This window comes from Neophocaena asiaeorientalis, unplaced genomic scaffold, assembly GCF_003031525.2.
Source record: "Neophocaena asiaeorientalis asiaeorientalis breed wild unplaced genomic scaffold, Neophocaena_asiaeorientalis_V1.1 scaffold132, whole genome shotgun sequence".
NCBI lineage: Eukaryota > Metazoa > Chordata > Mammalia > Artiodactyla > Phocoenidae > Neophocaena > Neophocaena asiaeorientalis.
In genome coordinates, this window is record NW_020173393.1 from 1,033,859 (window position 1) to 1,055,613 (window position 21,755).

Below are 21,755 nucleotides of genomic sequence, written 5' to 3' on the forward strand. Positions count from 1 at the left end.
TTCTTTGTTCCTTCCCTTGAAATCCGGGTGTGCTTGTACCTGCTTTGGCCGGTAGGTTGCACAGAGTGGCATCGTGTGATCTCTGAGGCTGGGTCACTGTGACACTAGACACAGACCTGGAGCTCTGAGCCTCTAAGAAGTCTGACTACTCTGAGCCTGCCATGCTGTGAAGAAGCCCAAGGCACACAGAGAGGCCACGTGTGGATGCTCCTGTGGTGGTCCTAGCCTTTGAGTCTTCCCAGCACGGGCTCCAGAGCCAGCCTTCAATGATTCTGGCTCCCAATCCTCAAGTCTGTCCAGCCAGGCCCCAGACATGGTGGAGCAGAGACAAGCCATCCCTGTTGTTCCCAGTCTGGATTTCTGACCCACAGATTCCATGAGTATAATAAAATGGTCATTTTGAATTTGAAGTAAATTTGTATGCAGCAACGATAACCGGAAACAACAGTTTAAACTATTGAGGGATAATTGATTTAAGCACCTTATGTATATTTACAACTGCCTAATGAGCAGGGATTATTAAAAATTTCCCCCATTTTATGAGTGAGGCAAAGGGAAGTGAAGTAACTTGCTTGCATAATAAACAAATAAATAAAAGCAATAGGGCTGGGACTTCCCTGGAGGTCCAGTGGTTAAGACTTCGCCTTCCAGTGCAGGGGGTGAGGGTTTGATCCCTGGTCGGGGAGCTAAGATCCCACATGCCTCGTGGCTGAAAAACCCAAAACATAAAACAGAAGCAATACAGTAACAAACTCAATAAAGACTTGAAAAATGGTCCACATCAAAAATAATCTTTAAAGAAAATCGATAACGCTTAAGGACACACACTAGCATACATCTGATCCGGAAGTCAAACTTATGGGGAAAACTGGGCTCTTATCCATCACACTCTACTGCCTTTCTGGCATGGAGAAGAGCCCAAGGAGGCCCCTTGGCCATTGCCATGTGACAGCTCCTCCTTCATATGAGTATCTGGAATTGTCACCAGGAGATCTGGTACAGAAAAGCCTGGGCTGTTCCATTCCTGAGATAACCTATAGAAATCATATGATGAAAAAGGGCATGAAGTCGTTGATCTCTGATTTCTATGGCTTGCATTAAGTCAGGAAGATGTTTGCATGCCTGCTATCAGGTTCTATCTCTCCTAGAGAATAGAGAATCCCTCTTCACTGGTTGTCCCAAATGAGAAAGGAAAAGTTCTAATCGGGCATTTTGGTAGGCATCTTCAAAAATGGCTTCCCTTGAGGGTAGGCAGGACCTAGTGACCCACTTCTAACAAGTAGAATACAGAAAAATATTCTAGAGATCAGGTTAAATGATGATTGTTATTCTAGAGATCAGGTTATAAAAGCGATTTCCATCTTGCTCACCCTCTCCTGATCTCTTCTTACTCACTCACTCTGATGAAGCCACCTGTGTGCCGTGAGCTGCCCAATGGAGAGTCCCACATGGCAAGTATTGAGGGTGGCCTCCAGGCAATAGCCAAGAAGGAACTAAGGCCCTCATATTAACAGTCTGTAAGGAACTAAATCCTGCCACTAATCGAATAGTCATACAAACAAACAAAAAGGCAACGCAAAAGAGGAGAGATTCACAGGGGCACCAGGAATTATCAAGGTTGTTTTTTTCCCTCCTATGAGAAGTCAGGGAGGGCTCCCCTGAGGAAGTGACATTTGAGCTGAGAATGGAAGGATGCCTAGATGGGTCTAGGCAACAAAGAGAGGGAAGAGCACTTCTGACGTGGGAAATAGCAGGTGCAAAGACCCCATGGCAGGAGGGAGTCTGGCAAGAATGAGACTGAGAGAAAGCAAACGTGTGCCCTGGGACTTGCAGAGGGGAGTTTGGTGGGAGATGAGTCTGAAAGAGGGACATAGGGCCGCATGCAGGACCTCATGGATCTTTATCTGAAGCACAACAAGGAGCCACTGAAAGGTTGTAAATAGGTTTCGTACCACAGAAGCCAGAACCAGTCTGACCATAGTAAGCCTGGGACTTGTAAATATGTTTGCACAGTGGATTTTCCAAGGAGGGTGTTGGAGGTCGGAAGGAACGAAAAGTACCCACCAAACTGAGCAGGTTTCTGGAGAATAAAAAACGAGGTAGGCAGCTCCACATAATCAATAGATCAGTTTTATTATAGGGTAACTTACAGGGTAGGAACTGGTGGACAGCAATCCACCCAGTGCTTTTGCAGCTGCACTCTGAACCTTCAAGGGGCCATTGGGACAACTTTATAGTTAACCTAGGGTATGGGGGCACATGCTTGGAAACAGGAAGTGTATTCCTAAGTCAAGATTTATGAATGGGTAACTAGTTCTGTAGGTACTAGGAGTACGTCAGCAAAGGTCTTCATCATTGTTTGGAGGCTAACGGAGCATAGAGGCCACCTGGACCTAAAGATCATTAAAAACATCTATTAACTACAAAGCCCTTGATGACAGAGAAAAGATTTACTATGCAGAACAGGCGTAGGTAGGGTCAGTGGAAGGACAGCAGGAACTGTACGGACTCAGGATGGCATCAGTTATGCCGACAGCCATACAGAGGGGTTCAGACAGATTTGGTAACCGTGGAGATGATCATGTGGACACTAACAATTATGATAATGAAACTACAAACCTGGGAAACTGGGCACTATAAATAGAATTGTTTCTGGGTGAGCTTTAAATATGCTGGCTGATGAAAGGTGCTGGAAACCACATTATGTCAACACAAAGGGTCTGATGATGGAAAAGGTGACCTACCCTGTGCATGAATGAACGCAGGGACTGTGGAGCTGAGGGTTGGTGTCAGTCGTAGCAACCCTCAGACCCAAGGGCCTTTCTTCAATATTTCAAACACGGTCTCAGTGATGGGGGAAGGAGAATGCACACGTGAAGTGTGTGCAATCCACCAGGTACCCTCATGAGCAATATCTTATTTAATTTTCATAAGCTGTTGCTAAAGTAAAACTAATTATCTTCTTTCTGAAGATGATGGATCTGAAACTCAGAGAAATAATGTTTGCTGCTGCATCACACAGTGTGACAGGCACTTGAGGCTGCCTCCACTATGTGTGAGAGTGAACACATATACATTAAAAAAAAAATCTGGGAAGAAACGTTATACAATAGTTGACGGGGGGGCGGGGCGCGGATTGATGACAGGGATAGGGGTTCTTCAATTTTTCTTGTGGACAAAACCGTGTATTGTAAGAATTTGTTATAGCCTGTATTAGGCTTGCAAATAAAATAAACAGTAAAAGTTTATTTGCTAATCACTCCCAGTTCGGCTTGGGTTCTGTCTCCTTTGAAAAACTCCGCAGCCTGATTATCCCCACCACCCTCTCTGACTCTCAATTATTATTATTATTTTTCTGTAAGATGGGCTTTCATCATTTAACTTTATTCCTCCTGAATGCACTCAATAAACACTAGTGTAAGCCCCTATTGGGGGGCAATTCAGGAGCCCAGGGACGAGGAGTTCCAAGAAGAGAACTCCTAGGGGTGCAGCTTCCCGGGATCCATAAAGACTCCCGAGGAGAGCAGATTCCGAAAAAGTTTTTCCTCGAGAAGCACCGAAGCTTTCCGAAAATAGCCGAAGAGCTGGGATGCAGGGGCCAACAAAGCCGACCGCGAGAGTCACCAAGGGCTTCCGGAAAGAGCCGAGGAGTGGAAAGAGCGGTTTACCGAGAGTTTACGGAGATAGCCGAAGAGCAGGGAGGCTGGGCCACTAGGCTTCGAAAAGAGCTGAAAGGTTGGGAGGAGGAACCAGTTCCACAAGACGGAAGTGTAGGCGTTCGAGTGGCCGAAGAGCTCCGAGGATTTCCGGAGCTAGCCGAAGCAGCTCCGACAGTTTCCGGAGAGGGCCGAGGGTCTCCAAGCGGCTATGCGGAGGCGCAAACATGGCGGAGGCAGGTCGTGTTGAGAGTGAGCTGAACGAGGGGCTGGCGCCCGCGGCCGAAGCACTGGTAGCGGCCCGGGAGCGGAGCAGACGCTTCTTAAGCGGCCTAGAGCTGGTGAAGCAGGGCGCCGAGGCGCGCGTGTTCCGCGGCCGCTTCCAGGGCCGCGCGGCCGTGGTGAAGTACCGCTTCCCCAAGGGCTACCGACACCCGGCGCTGGAGGCGCGGCTCGGCCGGCGACGGACGGTGCAGGAGGCCCGTGCGCTGCTCCGCTGTCGCCGCGCAGGTGAGGCGGCCCGGCTTGGGGGCGTGGGGGACGCGGGTAAGGGGCTCCCCTGCGCTGCGGGCCGCGATTTGCCTCAGTTTCTCTGTTTGTACCTTCTGCATGGCTTTCCGTTAAGAAATGTGATCCTTTTATCCTTCTTTTCGTTCATTAACTCTTCAGAAGCCGCTTGGCCTTGCAGCGACTAGCATTTGTCCCGGAGCCATCGGCGCCTGGTTCAGTTCTGACTCTGCCACTCTTGCTCAACGTTGCGCATGTCATTTAACTGCCCTGAACCTCGGTTTCCCCATTTGTACCGTCTCAGTTTTCGATCATTATCCTTTTTTCCTTTTAAGAAGCAGACGTAATTACAGGTACTTGCCCAGGAGACAGGCTCTCTGGGTTCAAATACTCCGCTGCTTCATATATAGCCTTTCAGCAAAGTTATATAACCTCAGCCTCAGTTTCCTCACATGTAAAGGGAAGTCATTGTAGCTATATCCATCTCATAGGGATGTTGTGGCCATTAGACGAGATGTGTATGCCATGTATTATGTTTGAACATAGGACTGACTTGTGGCGCTCAGTAAACATTAGATTTCATTCAACTGTTTATTTTTTCATTAAAATATCATTGCACCATGACCGTAAACCTTGTCCTCAGATGAGAAACGTAGGCTCAGAGGAGTAACTTGCCCAAGCAACCCAGCCAGGCTCTCACCCCATATCCCTCTGACCCAGAAACACTGGCTTTTCACTTTTACACTTCCTACCTTTGTTTCTGTGATTGGTATTTTTTAGGTGTCTGCTGTACTCCAAGACACTGTTAGGTGCAGGGAGATCTGGAGGAAATTCAGTAGCGGACAAGCAGATGCACCTCTGCCCTTGATCATATTTAACGACATTATTCACGTGTTCATATTTTCTATTTTCACCCTCTCCAAGATCTAAGTTCTGTGAAGCAGGGATCGTGCCTGCTTTTTTTCTGCTGTATCCCAACAGATTTGTCTCCAGTATCTAGAAGTATCTTGAGGGTGACTGACATTCAATGAAGATTCTTTGAATCTTCAAATTCAGAGAAGTCACTGAATTATTAGAAGCATTGATCGCATGTTATAGAAGCAGAAATGGCAGCTTAGAGAAATTAATGTGACTTTAAAGTTATACAGCTAATAAGGAAGGGAGCAGGGATTTAAACTTGTCCTTCCTCTCTATAAAGATGAATCTCTAAGCTGGCACATGGCTTGGCCTCCTGCTGGTGTCCTTGTCAGGTAGAAACGGCTCTGACTGGGCTGTGCTTACCCTTCTGGCTCTTTATTTTGTTTTGTATTTTAGCGAATAAGTATGACAAATGAAGTCCAATCATAAAGGGTGGAAGGGAGGAGGGAGCTTTGGCTCTGCTCACCTTAGCTATGGGGTGGTCTTAGCACAGTCCTGCAGGGGAAACTTCCAGAGAAGTTAAGGTCTGCCATTCCGCAGCATTCCTAAATCTTCTTCCCGAAATACGCAGATACACACTGTAAAAAACTGGCTCAGTCTTTGAAAATTAAGCTTACTATTTAAAAAAAAAAAAGAAGTATCTAATTAATGACCCCTTATGTCTTGGTTGCAGGAATATGTGCCCCGGTTGTCTTTTTTGTGGACCATGCTTCCAACTGCTTATTCATGGAAGAAATCGAAGGCTCAGTGACTGTTCGAGATTATATCGCATCCACTATGGAGATTGAAAAATCTCCCCAAAGTCTCTTTGGCTTAGCCAAGGCAATCGGACAGGTTTTGGCTCGAATGCACGATGAAGACCTCATTCATGGTGATCTCACCACGTCCAACATGCTCCTGAAACCTCCCCTGGAACAGCTGAACATCGTGCTCATAGACTTTGGGCTGAGTTTCATTTCAGCACTTCCGGAAGATAAGGGAGTTGACCTGTACGTGCTAGAGAAAGCCTTCCTTAGTACCCATCCCCACACCGAGACTGTGTTTGAAGCCTTTCTGAAGAGCTACTCCGCTGCCTCCAAAAAGGCCAGGCCAGTGCTTAAAAAATTAGATGAGGTGCGCCTGAGAGGGAGAAAGAGGTCCATGGTGGGGTAGAAGAATTCTGTGACGACCACAGACGGTTAAGCTGTTCACAGTAACTTTGAAGGAATGCTATGAATATGAGATTCGACCTAAATAAAGGTGGTGGGATATTTTTAGGTGCCGTCTGTGATCATGCTTCTTAGGCGTTGTCATCTGCAGTTGACTGTTCTCAAGAGCTTACTCTGTACATGAGGCACGTCTGGCAGAACTGGGCATTCAGGATAAATCTCAGGCTTTCTCTGCAGTTGTGCCGTGTACACCTCAGATCAAGGGCATGGCGTTACAAAACATTGAACCACATACTGAGAACCTTATTCTGTTTTCAGTCCTGGTGAGTCAAGGACAGAGTCTCAGTTGGTGACAGTATGTCTTTATCAGCCCTCTAACCCAGCCTTTTTTGTTGTTGTGTTCATGACAGACTCCTCTCTGAAACCAGTACAGTGGGTTACAACCAGCATTTTAAGAAAGAGATGGAATCAGAGATTAGAAAATATCAGAGCACATTACATGTAGTATTGTAAGTATTGTTTTATGAAACTTGTTTGAAATGTGTATATAGACAATGTACTAGGTTTTGATGTAAAATACAGTTGTTTTTGAGGGTCGTGGTAAAAAAAAATGATGAAAAATGCCGCTTAACTCCAATTTCTCCTTTTTAAAAAAAGCAGGCTCATAGCTTTTAGGCAACTGAAATTTATGTATTTCTGTACAAGACTTTTTTTTTTTTTTTTTTGCGGTACGCGGGCCTCTCACTGTTGCGGCCTCTCCCATTGCAGAGCACAGGCTCTGGACGCGCAGGCTCAGCGGCCATGGCTCACGGGCCCAGCCGCTCCGCGGCATGTGGGATCTTCCCGGACCGGGGCACGAACCCGTGTTCCCTGCATCGGCAGGCGGACTCTCAACCACTGCGCCACCAGGGAAGCCCCTGTACAAGACTTTTTATTTTTGTTGCTCTGTGTTTTTATGGCTATCTTCTAATTAAGAAGTGATTGGTATAAAGTTCCTTTTAATTTCTATAGGTAAAAAAGCCGGTTTATATCAAAGACAGTAAGTAGATTGAGCAAAGATAGTGAAGTAGCTTGGAAGTGACTGAAGTTTGATAAAACCTGGTTTAAGAGAAGGTGCAGGAAAACTGTATTAAGATGTAAAGTACCGCGAATTAGCTCACACTTGTCCTTGCCCAGGTTCTTCCCCCAAAGAATTTGTGTGTGTGTTGGGAGGGAGGGAGGTATAATAAAACACTTTGCTCCTGTAAGCTCTAACTAGCAAGTCAATATTTTGAGTGTGGGCACTGTACTGGGTACCAGGTGCAATGATGAGCAAGATGGACAAGCATTGTTCTCATGGAGTGAACATTCTGGAGCAACTTGGACTGTGTCAGTTTTGTTCACCACAGTTATCACTCTGCACACGGCAGATGCCCAGGAATGAAAGAAAACTTCCGTTTCTGGGTAGTGGTGACTGGTTGAGAGAACTGACATCATTGGTTGCTACACGTCAGGCATTGAATCTAAAACAACGCTAAATTAGGTATTGTCACCATTCGATAGAGAAACGGGCTCAGAATGGGGGGAGCTTGTCCAAGATGTCACAGGTAGCAAGGGGTACTTTTCCCTGGCTCCAAAGCCCATATGCTCTCCACTGATCCTTTAAGAAATGAGATGCATTTCAATATATGACACATATTATTATAATATGTGTTGGCATTATGTTACACTATTTTCAAATAATTCCAAGGCCACAGGAGCTGGCCATAATTTTTTTCAATGAATATTCTCAACGTGACTGAGGGCTTATTCCCCAGTTTCCTCATATACTGTACAGCTAATATGGCTAATCTCTACCTCGTGGGGAGAATGGTTGAGCCATGCGTGCAGCTGTTAAGTCAGCGGATACCTAGCGCTCGCTGTGTGCCAGGCACTGGAGATACAGAGGGGACACGAATGTCTCTGGAAACAAACTGAGTCCCTAAGACAATTTCAGACAGTGATGAGGGCTGTAAAGCAGCGGCCCCCAACCTTTTTGCTGCCAGGGACCGGTTTCGTGGAAGACAGTTTTACCCGGGGGTTGGGGGCGCTGGTTGAGGCGGTCCTGCCAGCCATGGGGAGGAATTGGGGGCAGCAGATGAAGCTTCGCTCGCTCGCCCGCCGCTCACCTCCTGCTGTGCGGCCCGGTTCCTAGCAGGCTACGGACCGGTACTTGGTCCCAATCCGAGGCCCGGGGGTCGGGGACCCCTGCTGTAAAGGATGCTGAGATTCTGAGTGACCTCGAGTGGAGGGAGAGGGAGGAGTGGTCAGGGAAAGCCTCGATGAGGTGACCTTGGGAGTAAGACGTGACGGAGAACCAGGAGATGGGGCGTGGGACGCCAGGTACCAAGTTGGTGAAGGAGGAGCATCCCTGAGGGACAGCAAGGCTGGTGGGGCTGGTTTGCCGCCGAGCAAGGAGGAGGAGCAGGAAGTGAGATCGGAGAGGTGGGTAAGCGCTGGGTCACGCAGGGCCGAGTAACAAGGCTGGGTTTTTATTCTTAATGCAGCTCAGGAGGTTTTAAACCAGGAACATCTGATGTACATTGTGAAAGGACGACATTGGTAGAAAAAACAAAACTGCAAGGGGCCAGAGTGGAGGCAAGAAAACAGTGAGAAGGTTAGCCTGTGATGCCTGTAGACCAGGGTGGAGGCATCGGCAAGCGTGCCGCAAGCCGTGCGGCAGTCACCAGGGTATGTGACGCGGTGGCCAGCGGCTGTGGGAGTGGCGGCAGCGGCAGCAGCAGGGAAGCAAAAATGACCTTTGCAGGCATTAAGAGGGAGAGGGAGACACTGGAGGCTGGAGACACTTCACACGTGTTCCCAGCAGGAGTATTTCCTGTCTTCAAACTCAGCCCGTGGCCAGGGCAGGGAAATAAGGATTAACACGCCTTCCTAGGGGAGCAGTGGATTCTTCTCCTAGTTCAGTGTCTCACAGAGGGCTAAGGAACCCTCTGCGATCCCAGATCCCTCAGAGTCCACAGGGGACAGACAGCCTGTGCTTTGCACCGATAAGCCAGTGGCACCAGCAGCAGCATGTGAATTCCCGCTGGTTATAACGAGGGTTATAACGGATGAGGACACACTTAGCAGTGAGAAGCAGGACGTCCTAGGGTCACAATACGTGACAGAGCTGGGATTCAAGCCCCCATTTTTAACAACAGTTAACTTTATTGAGCGGTCACTAGGTTCTTTGTGTGCATTAACCCATCTTACAGAGGAGACAACTGAGGCACAGAGAAATTCAGTCTTGCCCAAGGTCACACTGCTAATGAGTGGCAGAGCCAGCGAAATGTGATGTGGCACAGATGTGTCCAACACTGAAAAGGACACAGGCCCACATCTCCTGGGAAATTGTGGCCAGTCCGCCGGCCACAGAATGGAGTTACCCAGGCCTGGCCTACTGAGTGCCCCGTATAGGCGTGCTCTTATTAAATGATCTGAGCTGGCCGAGAGGAGATGGGACCACCTGCACTCATGGGGCACGTGGGCTGTAATCTCTGCCATAACTGAGGACGTTAGCCTGAATCCTGATCCTGGTTCCAATACAATTTTATTTACAAAAACAGGCAGCTGGTTTGTGGGCCACACTTTGATGTTTTAAAATATTACATTAACATATTTGTCTCAGTTAACTGAGTTTTAGGGGCCCCCTTAAGTTTGTGCCCTAGGCAGGTGCTTCTCTTGCCTCGCCAGAGCCCTGACCCTGCCGTCACCAACTGACAGAGCCCCTGACAGTGAGTGCCCACGTCCTTACAAGGGCCCGCCCCAACCCTCTTTCTGGAACTGGGTATCTCCTTTTTTGTCTTGAACTCAGGGCCCTGCAACTCCAAAGGACTGAATTCCGCTTTCCCCGAACCCAGCGGAGTGGCTCTCCTTCGCCACCAGAGGTCGCAAGTTACCGTCATTCTCTGTGCAAAGAAGTCAAGAAGAAACTTCCCTCCCCTTCCATCCTCTTTCACTTCCTTCTCTCCTCCCTTCCTCTTCCTCCTCTGTCCTCCTCCCCTCCGCCTCCCTTGTTCTCCTTCCTCTCCTTCCCTCTCTTCTTGCTGTCTCCCTCCCTCCCTCTCTCCCTTGAACTTGTTCATTTATTCACTCAACACCTTAGCTGAGTGTCCAGATGTGGTGGGCACCATGCTTATCACTCAGGATCCTAGTGAGCAAGACAGACCACACGTGGGGACGTCTAGTTCCTCCCACCTTGATTTTGTCATGCGTTCTCACTCACTCGCTCACTCACTAGGCATTTAGCAAGCATGTTGGCTGTGTCCAGCTCAGTGCCAGATCCCGAAGAAGCTACAGTGACGAGGAAGTCCCCCTACCACTATCCCAGTGCCGCTGCAATCAATGGTTTCCCCACTGCTCCCTGTCCCCCCTGCCCTGCCCCACTTCTTCCCTGGACCCCCCTGCATCCTTCCTCAGCAGCCAGAGACACCCTTGTAAAGCCAGAGGATGCCACTTCCCTCTTCAGAAGTGTGATGGCTTCCATCCCATGTCTCCTTGCTCACCAGCTGCATGGCTTGGGACCCCCTCACTGTACCTCTGAGCCACAGTGTCCTCATCTGTAAAATGGACTAACAGTGGTGTCTACCTCGTGGAGCTGCTGTGAGCACTCTGCTGGGTCGGAATTCCCAGGAAGCACACCCAGCGATGCAGTTTAGCATGTAGGATGTTTATTAAGGTGTCAGCCTCCAGAGAAGGGAAGGGAGGGAAGGAAGCAAGGGAGAGCCGGGGCAGAAGTGGGGCTGAGAGGCAGACCCAACAACAGCCTCAGCCAGCTTCCCCGCCCGGTGGAGGGGGGTGTCTGCAGCTACAATGGCCCTGCAGAGATGTCCCAAGTTAGGCAGAGATAGCCAGGCCTTCATAATCTCACATCACCCAGACATGAGCGGGCCGCCCCTGGAAGGGTTTGGGCTTGGATGAGGCCACTCTGCTTGTGACTCGATTCCTGAAGGGGAGACAGATGAAGGCTGCCTGCTGACTACATCTGCATCTGGGGCAATCGGTCCTTTCTTGTAGAGGAACTGGGTCTCACATCAACGCCCCCATAAGCATTAATGAAATAATGTACGTAGAGCACTACTGCAGTGCTTGGCACATGGTAACAATTAGCTGTTGTTGTTATTATTATATAATTTATATTGCTACTATTTTTAGAGACCAACAAACAGGCAATTATAATACAGCATCATTTGCTTCACTTTATAAGCCAAGAATACAGAGGTGCACATTGCCTGGCCCCAACCCTAATCTATCTGAATCAAAAGGTCTCAGGCTGGGCTGAGAATTTTCATTTCTAACAAGTTCCCAGGTGATGCTGAGGCTACTGTTCTGAGACCACTGCCCTAAGGGAAATCAAGGTGTTTCACGGGAAGATCAGGAAATGGATGCTGGTAGGGCAGAAACAATAGTTCTTTGCTCTACCCCTTTTACAGAAGAGGAAGCTGAGGCTCACAGATGCTAAGCACCTTGCCTAGAGTCATCAGCCTGTATGGTAGAGACTGTGCTAGACATTGTCTGTTGCCTACTAAAAGCCCCCTTATTCCTTTTGGACAGAGCCTGGTTTTTGTCCAGGTATTTATTAGGTGCAGATGGCTTTATCTCAGAGAAGCTCAGATTGGTCCCTGATATAGGGGTGGGCATGTGACCTTTTTCTGGCCAGTAAGATACAAGAGAAAATTGCAAAGTTTGCTTCTGGGGAAGATTTTGCTTCTTACAGAAGGTGAGAGAATTCCAATCCAAGAGCATGGGATACCTTTCTGACCCCCTCTTCTCACTTTGGGTCAGCCACACGGTTCTTCCAATAGGCAGTCATGCTCCCATCTCAGGGCCATTGTACTTGCTGTTCCCTTTGCCTGTCACACTGTTCTTCACACATCCTCACATGGCTTCCGCCTTCACTTCCTTCAATTCTCTGTCAAACACCACTGTGTCTTCCATGAGCACCCTGTATAGACGCTAACACCCCCAGCCTCAGCCCTCCCCATCACCTCCCCAGCTTTGTCTCCATCCCATTCACGAGCACCTGCTACCATTTGCTTCTTGTATGCTCTGGGGGGCAGAGGGTCCTGTTTGCTGCACCGTCTCAGCCCTTGTTTCTCTATTGGTGCCTGGAAGGTAGTGGGTGCTCAGTAAACATTTACTGAATTGAGTTGGATTCCCTTATACAAGCCCAGCCTGCTTGTTGGAAAAAAAACCAAGGAGCTACGTGAGCCTTCCTCCCCTATGCCAAACTCACACTCACACACACACACACACACACACACACACACACACACACACACACAGTCTTCCCTGCTGGAGGCAAAGCAGAGTAGGGTCCTGGCCTGCAGCTTGGAACAAAAAACAGTCAGAAGCCTGGGGGTTTGGTGCCGATCAAAGGCCTCCTGATGTTTGTAAACCTTTGCTCTCTGCCCGGGATAGAGGGGGTTAGGGGATGGCCCAGAATCCAGAGTTAGTTGTAGCTCCAGGCCAGGGGAGTCCGGGCCCTGCCCCTTTCCCCGTAGAGAGGAAAGGCCCTGAGAGGTCAAGTTGCTTGACTCCCTCCCTCCAGGGTATCTCAAGGGGTGACTTATCCCCGCCCCAGCCTCAGCCCACCTGCTGAGACTTGCTTCAAAGCCAGTATTGCTCTTGGAGCAGTAGAGGCCTTGACCAAGATGTCACGCTGAAAGATGCTGACCGTGGTACGGGGCTCAGTGAAGGGAGTGGGGGAGGCACTGAGAGTCCCTTCTATGCAGGTGAAGTGGAAACTGGTGCCCATACTCTCCCCTCAGGCTCTCTCCTCTCTCCCTGCTTTATGTTTCTTCATAGCACTAAGCACCGTGTGATATGCTATATATGTCACTCATGCATCTCGCTACAGAGCTGCCAAAATAAAACCTCTATGAGAGCAGAGGCTTTTGCTTCATTTGATCACTGCCAGAGCCCCAGCACCCAGAAAGATGCCTGCTACATAGTATGCACTCAATTCATATTTGTTGAACGAATGATATGCATGACTTTGGTCGATGTTTATAGTAATAAAATACACTTTATTTAAAGCATGTTCAACTATTCGATAGTTGATTGAACCCCTGCTATGTCCCAGGCACTGGGACTGTAGCACGGTACAATCTGGACTCCTTATTCTCATGGGGCTTCATCTAGGAGGGAATAATTTCAAATGGTGAGTCATGCTGTGAAGGAACAACTGAGGGGATTTTATACAGAGGGAGTGTTGTAGAGTTGAGGAAGGCTACGTTTCATTAAATTAGGTAGTCACGGAGGCCCTTCTGAGGAGGTGACGTCTGAATTGAGACCTGAGTGAGGAGAAGGAACCAGCCACTATGAAGGGATGGTGGGGAAGGAGTGGGGAGGAGAGATCCAGGCAGAGGGAGCAGTCAGTGCAAGAACTTGGCATGTTCAAGGAGCAGGAAGAAGGTCACAAAGAGGGTGGCACCCAATGGTTGAGGGGAAGGCAGGTGGGACATGGTGTTGAAGTGTTAGGCAGGATTCAGTCATTCATGTAAGTGACCAGCACAGTGCTTGACACATAGCAAACCCCTTAGTAACTAAGCTGATGTGTATAATCAGTGTGTGTGTATGTATATATATGTATATATATATATATATACATACACACACACACACACACACACACACTTTACAGAGGTTGTAATTTGCGTATTAAAAAGGGGGGTAGTGGGCTTCCCTGGTGGCGCAGTGGTTGAGAGTCCGCCTGCCGATGCAGGGGACAGGGGTTCATGCCCTGGTCTGGGAAGATCCCACATGCCGCGGAGCAGCTGGGCCCGTGAGCCATGGCCGCTGAGCCTGTGCATCTGGAGCCTGTGCTCCGCAACGGGAGAGGCCACAACAGTGAGAGGCCCGCGTACCATCTGTCCAATGGGTATACCAATGGGAATGAAAATAAATGGTAGTCAAACCATCCTCTGACTGTGGAAGTTCTTTAAGAATTCCCTCCCCCGACACACACAAAAGATAAAACACACCAAAAAAAGGAAAAGAAAGAATTCCCTCCCACACTCTACTTTCTTTTCAGTGTAAAGGGGGGAAGAAACAAAGGCAGGGAGCTAATTAGTGGGTCCAGTCTTGGAGCCCCCTTGTTCCCTGTAGAGTTCTAAGTCATCCAGCTAGAGGCCTCATGTCTGCAGACTCTCCTTCCTATAAGAAGCTCTTCTCCAGGTGAGAAAAGTAATAGTGGTGGTAACATTTACCTATTGCTGTGTGACAAACTGCTCCAAAACATAATGGCATAAAACAACCATTTATTGTGTTTGCAGATTATGTGGGTCAGAACTTTGGACAGGGCAACCCAGGGCTGTCTTTTTTTTTTTTTTTTTTTAACCAAGGAATGTCTTTGATCTACCACATCTGGGGCCTTAGTTGAAAGGCAAAGGGCTAGAATTATCTGGAGGCTCATTCACTCATATGCCAGTTAGTTATTGCTAGTGGCTTCTTGGGTTTCTCTCCATGTGGTTTTACTGCCTGGTTTAGTTTGAACTCCAGATATGACAGCTGGGTTTCAATGGCAAGAGTCTCAAAGAGTGAGGGAACCAGGCAGAAGCTGTACCCACTTTATGGCTCAACCTTGGAAATCACATCGCATCCATTCTGCCATGTTCTATTGGTTGGTGCATCACAAGCCCCCACCCACTTTGCAGAGGTGGGGACATAACTCTCAGTGCGAAGCGTTAATCACATTGTAAGAGGAGCATATGGGATGCACACATAGGATGGAAGATATATATTGGTGCTGTCCTTGGAAAATCTGCCACAAGCAGAATAACAGTGGCCAGTTGTTGCACACTTGCCATATGCAAGTACTGTGCTATACCCTCGCCTGTTAATCCTCCCAACATCCCTATGAGTTACATACAATTTTTGTTCTCATTTCAGATAAGGAAACTGAGGCCCAATGGGTTGCAGAACAAGCAAGTGATACAGCCAGAGTTTGAGTGTTGCTTCATCCAGGGCGGTGTGACAGGCTCAATAAGGTAATGAAAATGGATTCTTATAAGGATTAAATAAATTAATACATGTGAAGTGCTGCAAACCGTGCCTCACACATAGTTAAGTGCAGTATATGTGCTTGCTATTATTAATACTATCATTATTATTATTACTACATTTGAGTCACCAGATTGAAACCTCTGCTCTAATAGAAGATATTTGTACTCTGAATCTCTCAGCTGGTTCCAGAAACAGGGAGCCAGTCCAGGGGCACTGGGTGCAATATACCCTGGTCCCAGTTGCCTCCGGGCTTTGGGGAATGGACTTGAGTTCCTATGATGTCAGCTGGTCCAAATCCCCAGGACTCGTTTTTCCGGTTTGGAGCACCCCATCCTCCCACACCCAGGCCTCACATGTCCAAAGTGCTCTCTGCAGGGCCTCGCTGACCATCCAAGGCTGTCTGACACTAACCTGGCTAGAACCTTTGATGAAGCCGACTATTGGGCTGGCTCAAGGTCAGGTCTCCAACTTGAAATGACATGGGAGAGGGTTTCATCACAGCCTGCAAAGGGTCCATTGGGAAATAACTTGCCCTAGGGGTTTACGGGAATCATGGCAGCATGACCTGGATAGGAAGTGAGCGCTGCACCTCTTCCAGGGCCTTTCTCTTGCCATCTCTTGGTTTCCCAAATTTCAGATCTTTGCATCCAATTTTTGGAATTTTGCAATAACCATGCACTTCCCATACTAAGAGTTACTTAGTGTTTTTCTTTGAGTTGCTTCACATGGTAAACTTCAATAGATTAACTTAAAAGGAGGATTGTTATAAAATCATGGGCTTTAGTTTAAAAAAAAGAAAGAAAGAAAGAAATCACTTGTCCTAAGTCAAAAGTAATTAGAAGAATGAATAAAATAAAAAGAAACCAGTGCTGTCCAGTCGCAGCAAGATGTCAAAGTCTCTGGCCTTGAAATCTTCTTTGGCTGTTACAAAGAGAGTTACCAAGTGATGAGATGTTAAAGGGACACTAACACCCAGCCGAGACCCTCTCCGTGGTGTAATGAAGAGTTAAAGAAAATTGACACAGGGAATAACTTTCACTCTGTGGGATTAAATGTTATTTGAATACCGTCTGGTACAACATAAAATGATCTGTGTTTCCTTTACGGGTCTGCCTCTCAGGTGTTGAGAAATATTCCACCATCTAATTCGGTCTCAATGACAGCTCCTTTCTGTCCCTCCCTCAGAAATCTGAAGACATGTCCACAGAAAAACCTGCACACAAATGTTCATAGCAGCGTTACCATAATAGCCCCAAAGTGGAAACAACTCAAATATCCATCAAGTGACGCATGGATAAATAAAATGTGGTATATTTATACAATGGAACATTATTTGGCCATAAAAATGAGAGAAGTACTTACACATGCTACAGCGTGGGTGAACCTTGAACAAAATCATGCTAAGTGAAAGAAGCCAGACACAAAGGACCACGTATTGTATGATTCCATTTATACAAAATGTCCAGAATAGGCAAATCTAGAGAGACAGAAAGTAGATCAGTGGTTATCTAGGGCTTTGGAGGTTGGGGGGAGATTGGGCGTTGGCTGAGACTGTTAATGGGTGTGGGGTTTCTTTCTAGGGTGATGAAAGATTTCTATAATCGATTATAGTAATGGCTGCACGACTTTGTGAGTATGCTAAAAACTCTGGACCTCTTGGCTTTAAATGGATGAATTGTATGCTATGTCAGTTATATCTCAGTAAATCTGTTACTAAGATAATGAAAGCAGCATCTGTCACGCTGCTTAAATCCCTGCAGTGGCTGCCCTTGTCATTCAGGGTAGAATGCAGAATCCTCGCTCAGCCTTTCAAGATCCCGTGTCTTCTAGTCGCTGGCTGCCCTTCTGATCCCACCTCTGTGCCCAGCTCCTTGATGACTCCAAGCCGGGTCTTGCCTCAGAGCCATTGCACTTGGCTTTTCCTTCCTCTTGGAATGCTTCCTTCACATACTCAGAGGGTCCACTCACCCACTTTCCTTGGGTCTCTGCTTAGCTTAAGGCCCTTAGTCACCTAGTCATCCAGGGCTTCCCTGACCACCTTATCTGAAATGGTACCCCCGCCCCCCATCACAAGCCATCTCCCTCTCCTGCCTAATTTTCCTCCGTAGCACTTGTCATCTTCTCATCTTTACGCCATAATACATTTTACTCATTTGTTTATCATTTGTCTCCTCCAATTCCATCCCCCGCCAACTAAATGAAAGTTCCAGGTAGGCAGAGATTTAAAATTTTTGGTCTTATTATGATTGTATTCATAGCCTGGTATATAGTTGCTATGCAGTCAATATTTATTGAATAAAAGGAATAATGAAAGGTGTGTATGATTAGCCCCAAGTTTACTGGTGAGGAAAACCAAGTCTGGTGTTTAAATATTCATTCAGTAAACATTGACAGAGCACCTACCACAGACCACGCCCAGGCCCTGGAGATATTAAGTGGCAAAATTTTGGTAGAACTCAGGAGGGCCATGAGAACCGGATTGAAGTCTCTAGATATGAAGTTACAGAAGCCAACTCAGATTTTGCATCAGGGAAATGATTCCACCAGAATCTGACAAAAGATGGATTAGCTCTTAGGGGTGTGGGGAGTTGGAAAGCAGTGGAGTTGTTCCAAAAGTGGCTCTCAACCCCAGCTGCACATTAAAATCTGCTGGGGGCTCTTAAAAATCCTGATGTTCAGGCCACATCCCAGGCAATTAAATCAGACTCTCTAAGGGCAGTGCCTGGGCGTCAGCATTTTTAAAGCTTCCCAGGTGATTCCAAGTGCAGCCAGGGTTGAGAACCACTGTGTTAGATGGTTAGAGGAGTGTTGATGACCCTTGTTATCTGATGGTACTGAGTATTAGGAAACAGCTTCTTGAGTGCATACACTCAAATTGTTGACAACTCTCAAATATTTGAGGGGATGAGGTGTTATTTTACTTTAATGTTCACCGTAAAAGTCATATTTCTCGTATCTAATAAACACATCTAATGAAACATATCTAATAAAACATATACTCTGAGTCATTACTATGTTGTGGTTAGGCATGGGGACTCTGGAGCTAGACTACTGGGATTTGAATCCTCCTTAATAGCTGTGTGTCCTTGGATAAGCTACTCAAGCTCTCTGTACCTCAGTTTCCTCCTCTGCAAAATGGGAATATATTAGCATCTACTGCATAAGGTCATTTTTCTGTTCGGTGAGTTAAATCATATAAAGCTCTTCGAACAGGGCCTGGCACAGAGTAAGTACTCAGTGAATATTGGCTGTTATTATTCATTAATAAGTAAGGTATGAAGCCAACATTCCTTGAGCATTTGACATAGATCACTAATTTGATTAAATTCTCTTGAACAGTATAAACTGCAATTATACATTTTAGTAAATCTGATTCTTTTGAATGGTTCAAGCATATTAAACAGTAGACCAGGGACTTCCTTGGTGGTACAGGGGAATGCAGGGAACGTGTGTTCGATCCCTGGTAGGGGAACTAAGATCCCGTGTGCCGAGGGGCAACTAAGCCCGCGTGCCACGACAATTGAGCTCATGTACCTCAACTATTGAGCTCACATGCCTCAATGAGAGAGCCCGAGTGCCGCAAACTACAGAGCTCATGCGCCCTGGAGCCCACGTGCCACAACTAGAGAGAGAAAACCCGCATGCCACAACTAGAGAGAGAAAACCCGCATGCCACAACTAGAGAGAAGTCCGCACGCTGCAACTAGAGAGAAGCCCGAGCAGACCGTGAGCCACGATGCAAAGATCCCGCGTGCCTCAACAAAGATCCCGTGTGCTGTGACTAAGACCCGACACAGCCAAAAAAAAAATAAGGAAAATAAATAAATTAAATAAATATATATAAAAACTAGTAGACCAAGTATATACAGATTCATTGTGGATGAAACTCATGCATACTCTTACACCAAGACAGGTTACAAAAGTGCTGACCCCATGGAATTTAGTTTATTTCTTATTCATATTTTTAGAAAATCATAGTTTTAAAAAATTTATAGATGGAACTATAGAAATTACATAATCTGAACACCAGAGAGAAAATAGACTGAAAAAATGAACAGAGCCTCAAGAATCTGTGGGGTTATAACAAATGGTCTAACATTTGTGTCATTGGAGTTCTGAAAACAGAGGAAAAAGAGGAAGGAGCATAAAAGTATTCAAAGAAATAATGGCTGAAAACTTCTCAAATTTGGCAAAAGAATAAACGTACAGACTCAAGAGGCTGAGTTAACTCCAAACAAGATAACTAAAAGAAACTACACCAAGGCATATAGTCAAACTTCTGAAAACTAAAGACAAAGAAAAACACCTTGCAAGCAGTGAGAGAGAAATGACATCTTACCTCTAGAGGAAAAGCAATTCAAATGACAGCTAATTTCTCACCAAAATTCATGAAGTCCAGAAAAAAGTGGCATAATGTTTGTCAAGTGCTGAAAGAAGAGACTGTCAACTCAGAATCCTATATCCAGTGAAAATATCCTTTAGGAACAAAGGGGAAGTCAAGACCTTCTCAGATGAAGAAAACCTAAGAGAGTTTGTTGCCACTGGACCTACTCTAAAAGAATGACTAAAGGAAGTTCTCTAAACCAAAAGGAAATGATAAAGGAATATTTGAATATCAGGAAGGAAGAAAGAACACAGCAAGCAAAAATATAGGTAACTGCAATAAACTGTTTTCCTCTTGGGTTTTCTAAATTATCTTTAATGGTTGAGGCCAAAATTATGACATTGTCTGATGTGGTTCTAAATGTATGAGGAGGAAATACAAGATAATAATACTAAAACAGGTAAAGTAAAGGGACATAAAGGGAGATAAGGTACCTATACTTTACTGAAATTGGTACCAGTAGACTGTGCTGAGTTATGTACATACAATGTAATAACTAGAATAAGCACTAAAAAATCCATACTAATAAATGCACTCAAAATCACTATGTAAAAATCAAAATGGAATTCTAAAAAATGTTCAAGTAATCCACAGGAAGGCAGGAAAAAGAAAACAGAGAAATAAGAGAGATAGAAAATAGATAGAGAACATATAGAAAACAGAATGGCAGATTTAAGCCCTAATATATCAACAATTATGTTAAATGTAAATGGTCTAAAAACACTAATTAAAAGACAGAGCCTAGCAGAGTGGAGTTTTTAAAAGCATGACCCAACTGTATGCTGTCTGTAAGAAACTCACTTCAAATATAGGGCTTCCCTGGTGGCGCAGTGGTTGAGAGTCCACCTGCTGATGCAGGGGACACAGGTTCGTGCCCTGGTCAGAGAAGATCCCACATGCCGCGGAGTGGCTGGGCCCATGAGCCATGGCTGCTGAGCCTGTGCGTCCAGAGCCTGTGCTCTGCAACGGGAGAGGCCACAACAGTGAGAGGCCCGTGTACCGCAAAAAGAAAAAAATGATATATGCATATTGAAAGTAAAAGGATAAAAAAATATATATGGCAAACGGTAGTCAAAAGAAATCATAAGTGTCTATATTAATATCAAAGAAGGTAGACTTCAGAACAAAGAAAGTTCCCAGAGACATAGAGGGACATTATATAATAATGAAGGAGTCAATACACTAAAAAATTTAGCAATCTTAAATGTGTATATGCCAAGCAACAGAGCTACAAAATATGTGAAGCAAAAACTGATAGAACTGAAAAGAGAAATAGACAAATCTACATTTATAGAGACTTCAACACCCTTGACTCAATAATTGATAGAATAAGTAAACAGAGAATCAGCAAGGCTATAGAAGAACTTGACAATACCATCAAACAACAGAATCTAGTTGACGTTTATAGAACAGTCCACCCAGCAACAGCAAAATACACATTCTTTCAAGTGACTGTAGAACATATAGAAAGATAGTTATGCTGGACCGTAATACAAACCTCAAGAAAGTTAAAAGAATTGAAATTATACAAGGTTATGGTTCTTTGACCATAGTGGAATCAAATTAAAAATCAATAACAGAAAGATCATAGGAAAATCTCCAAACACTTAGAAACTAAACACCTCACTTCTAAATAATCCACGGGTCAAAGAAGACATCTCAAGGGAAAATAAAAAATACATTGAACTGAATGATAATGAAAATACACCACATAAGATTTGTGAGACACAGCTAAACCAGTGCAGAGAGGGGGAATTTTTATCATTAAATGTATACATTTGAAAAGGTGAAAAAGATCTCAAATCAATAATCTAAGCTCCCACTTCAATGTCCTAGAAAAAGAAGAGTAGAAAAAAAGAAAAAAGAAAGAGAAGCATGGAAAAAAGAAAGATAGGCCTAGAAATCAATGAAATTGAAAACAGAAAAACAACCTCCAAGCATTGGTTCTTTGAAAAGAGGATTAAATTTAAAAATCTCTAGTAAGACTGACAAAAAGAGAGAGAAAAGATGCAAGTTACCAAATGAATGAATTAGGAATGGATGAATGAATCAAGGATATCACTATAGAACCTGCAGACATCAAAAGGGAGTACTAGAAACTCTACATGCAAACATTTA

The 21,755-nt window shown here is 45.7% G+C and overlaps 1 protein-coding gene across 1 annotated transcript; it reads left to right on the forward strand.

The window, feature by feature from the left end:
• Nucleotides 1-3,857: 3,857 nt before the first annotated feature.
• TP53RK (TP53 regulating kinase) lies at nt 3,858-6,822 on the forward strand. The gene is made up of 2 exons (XM_024746773.1): nt 3,858-4,166; nt 5,755-6,822. Exons 1-2 carry the CDS (start codon nt 3,884-3,886, stop codon nt 6,231-6,233), a joined length of 762 nt encoding a protein of 253 aa, XP_024602541.1. The 5' UTR covers nt 3,858-3,883; the 3' UTR covers nt 6,234-6,822.
• Nucleotides 6,823-21,755: the final 14,933 nt, after the last annotated feature.

Coding starts and splice junctions, on each gene's coding strand:
- TP53RK (XM_024746773.1), top strand. CDS start 3,884: ATGGCGGAGGCAGGTCGTGTTGAGAGTGAGCTGAACGAGGGGCTGGCG. Junction 4,167..5,754: donor GCTCCGCTGTCGCCGCGCAG/GTGAGGCGGCCC, acceptor TCTTGGTTGCAG/GAATATGTGCCCCGGTTGTC.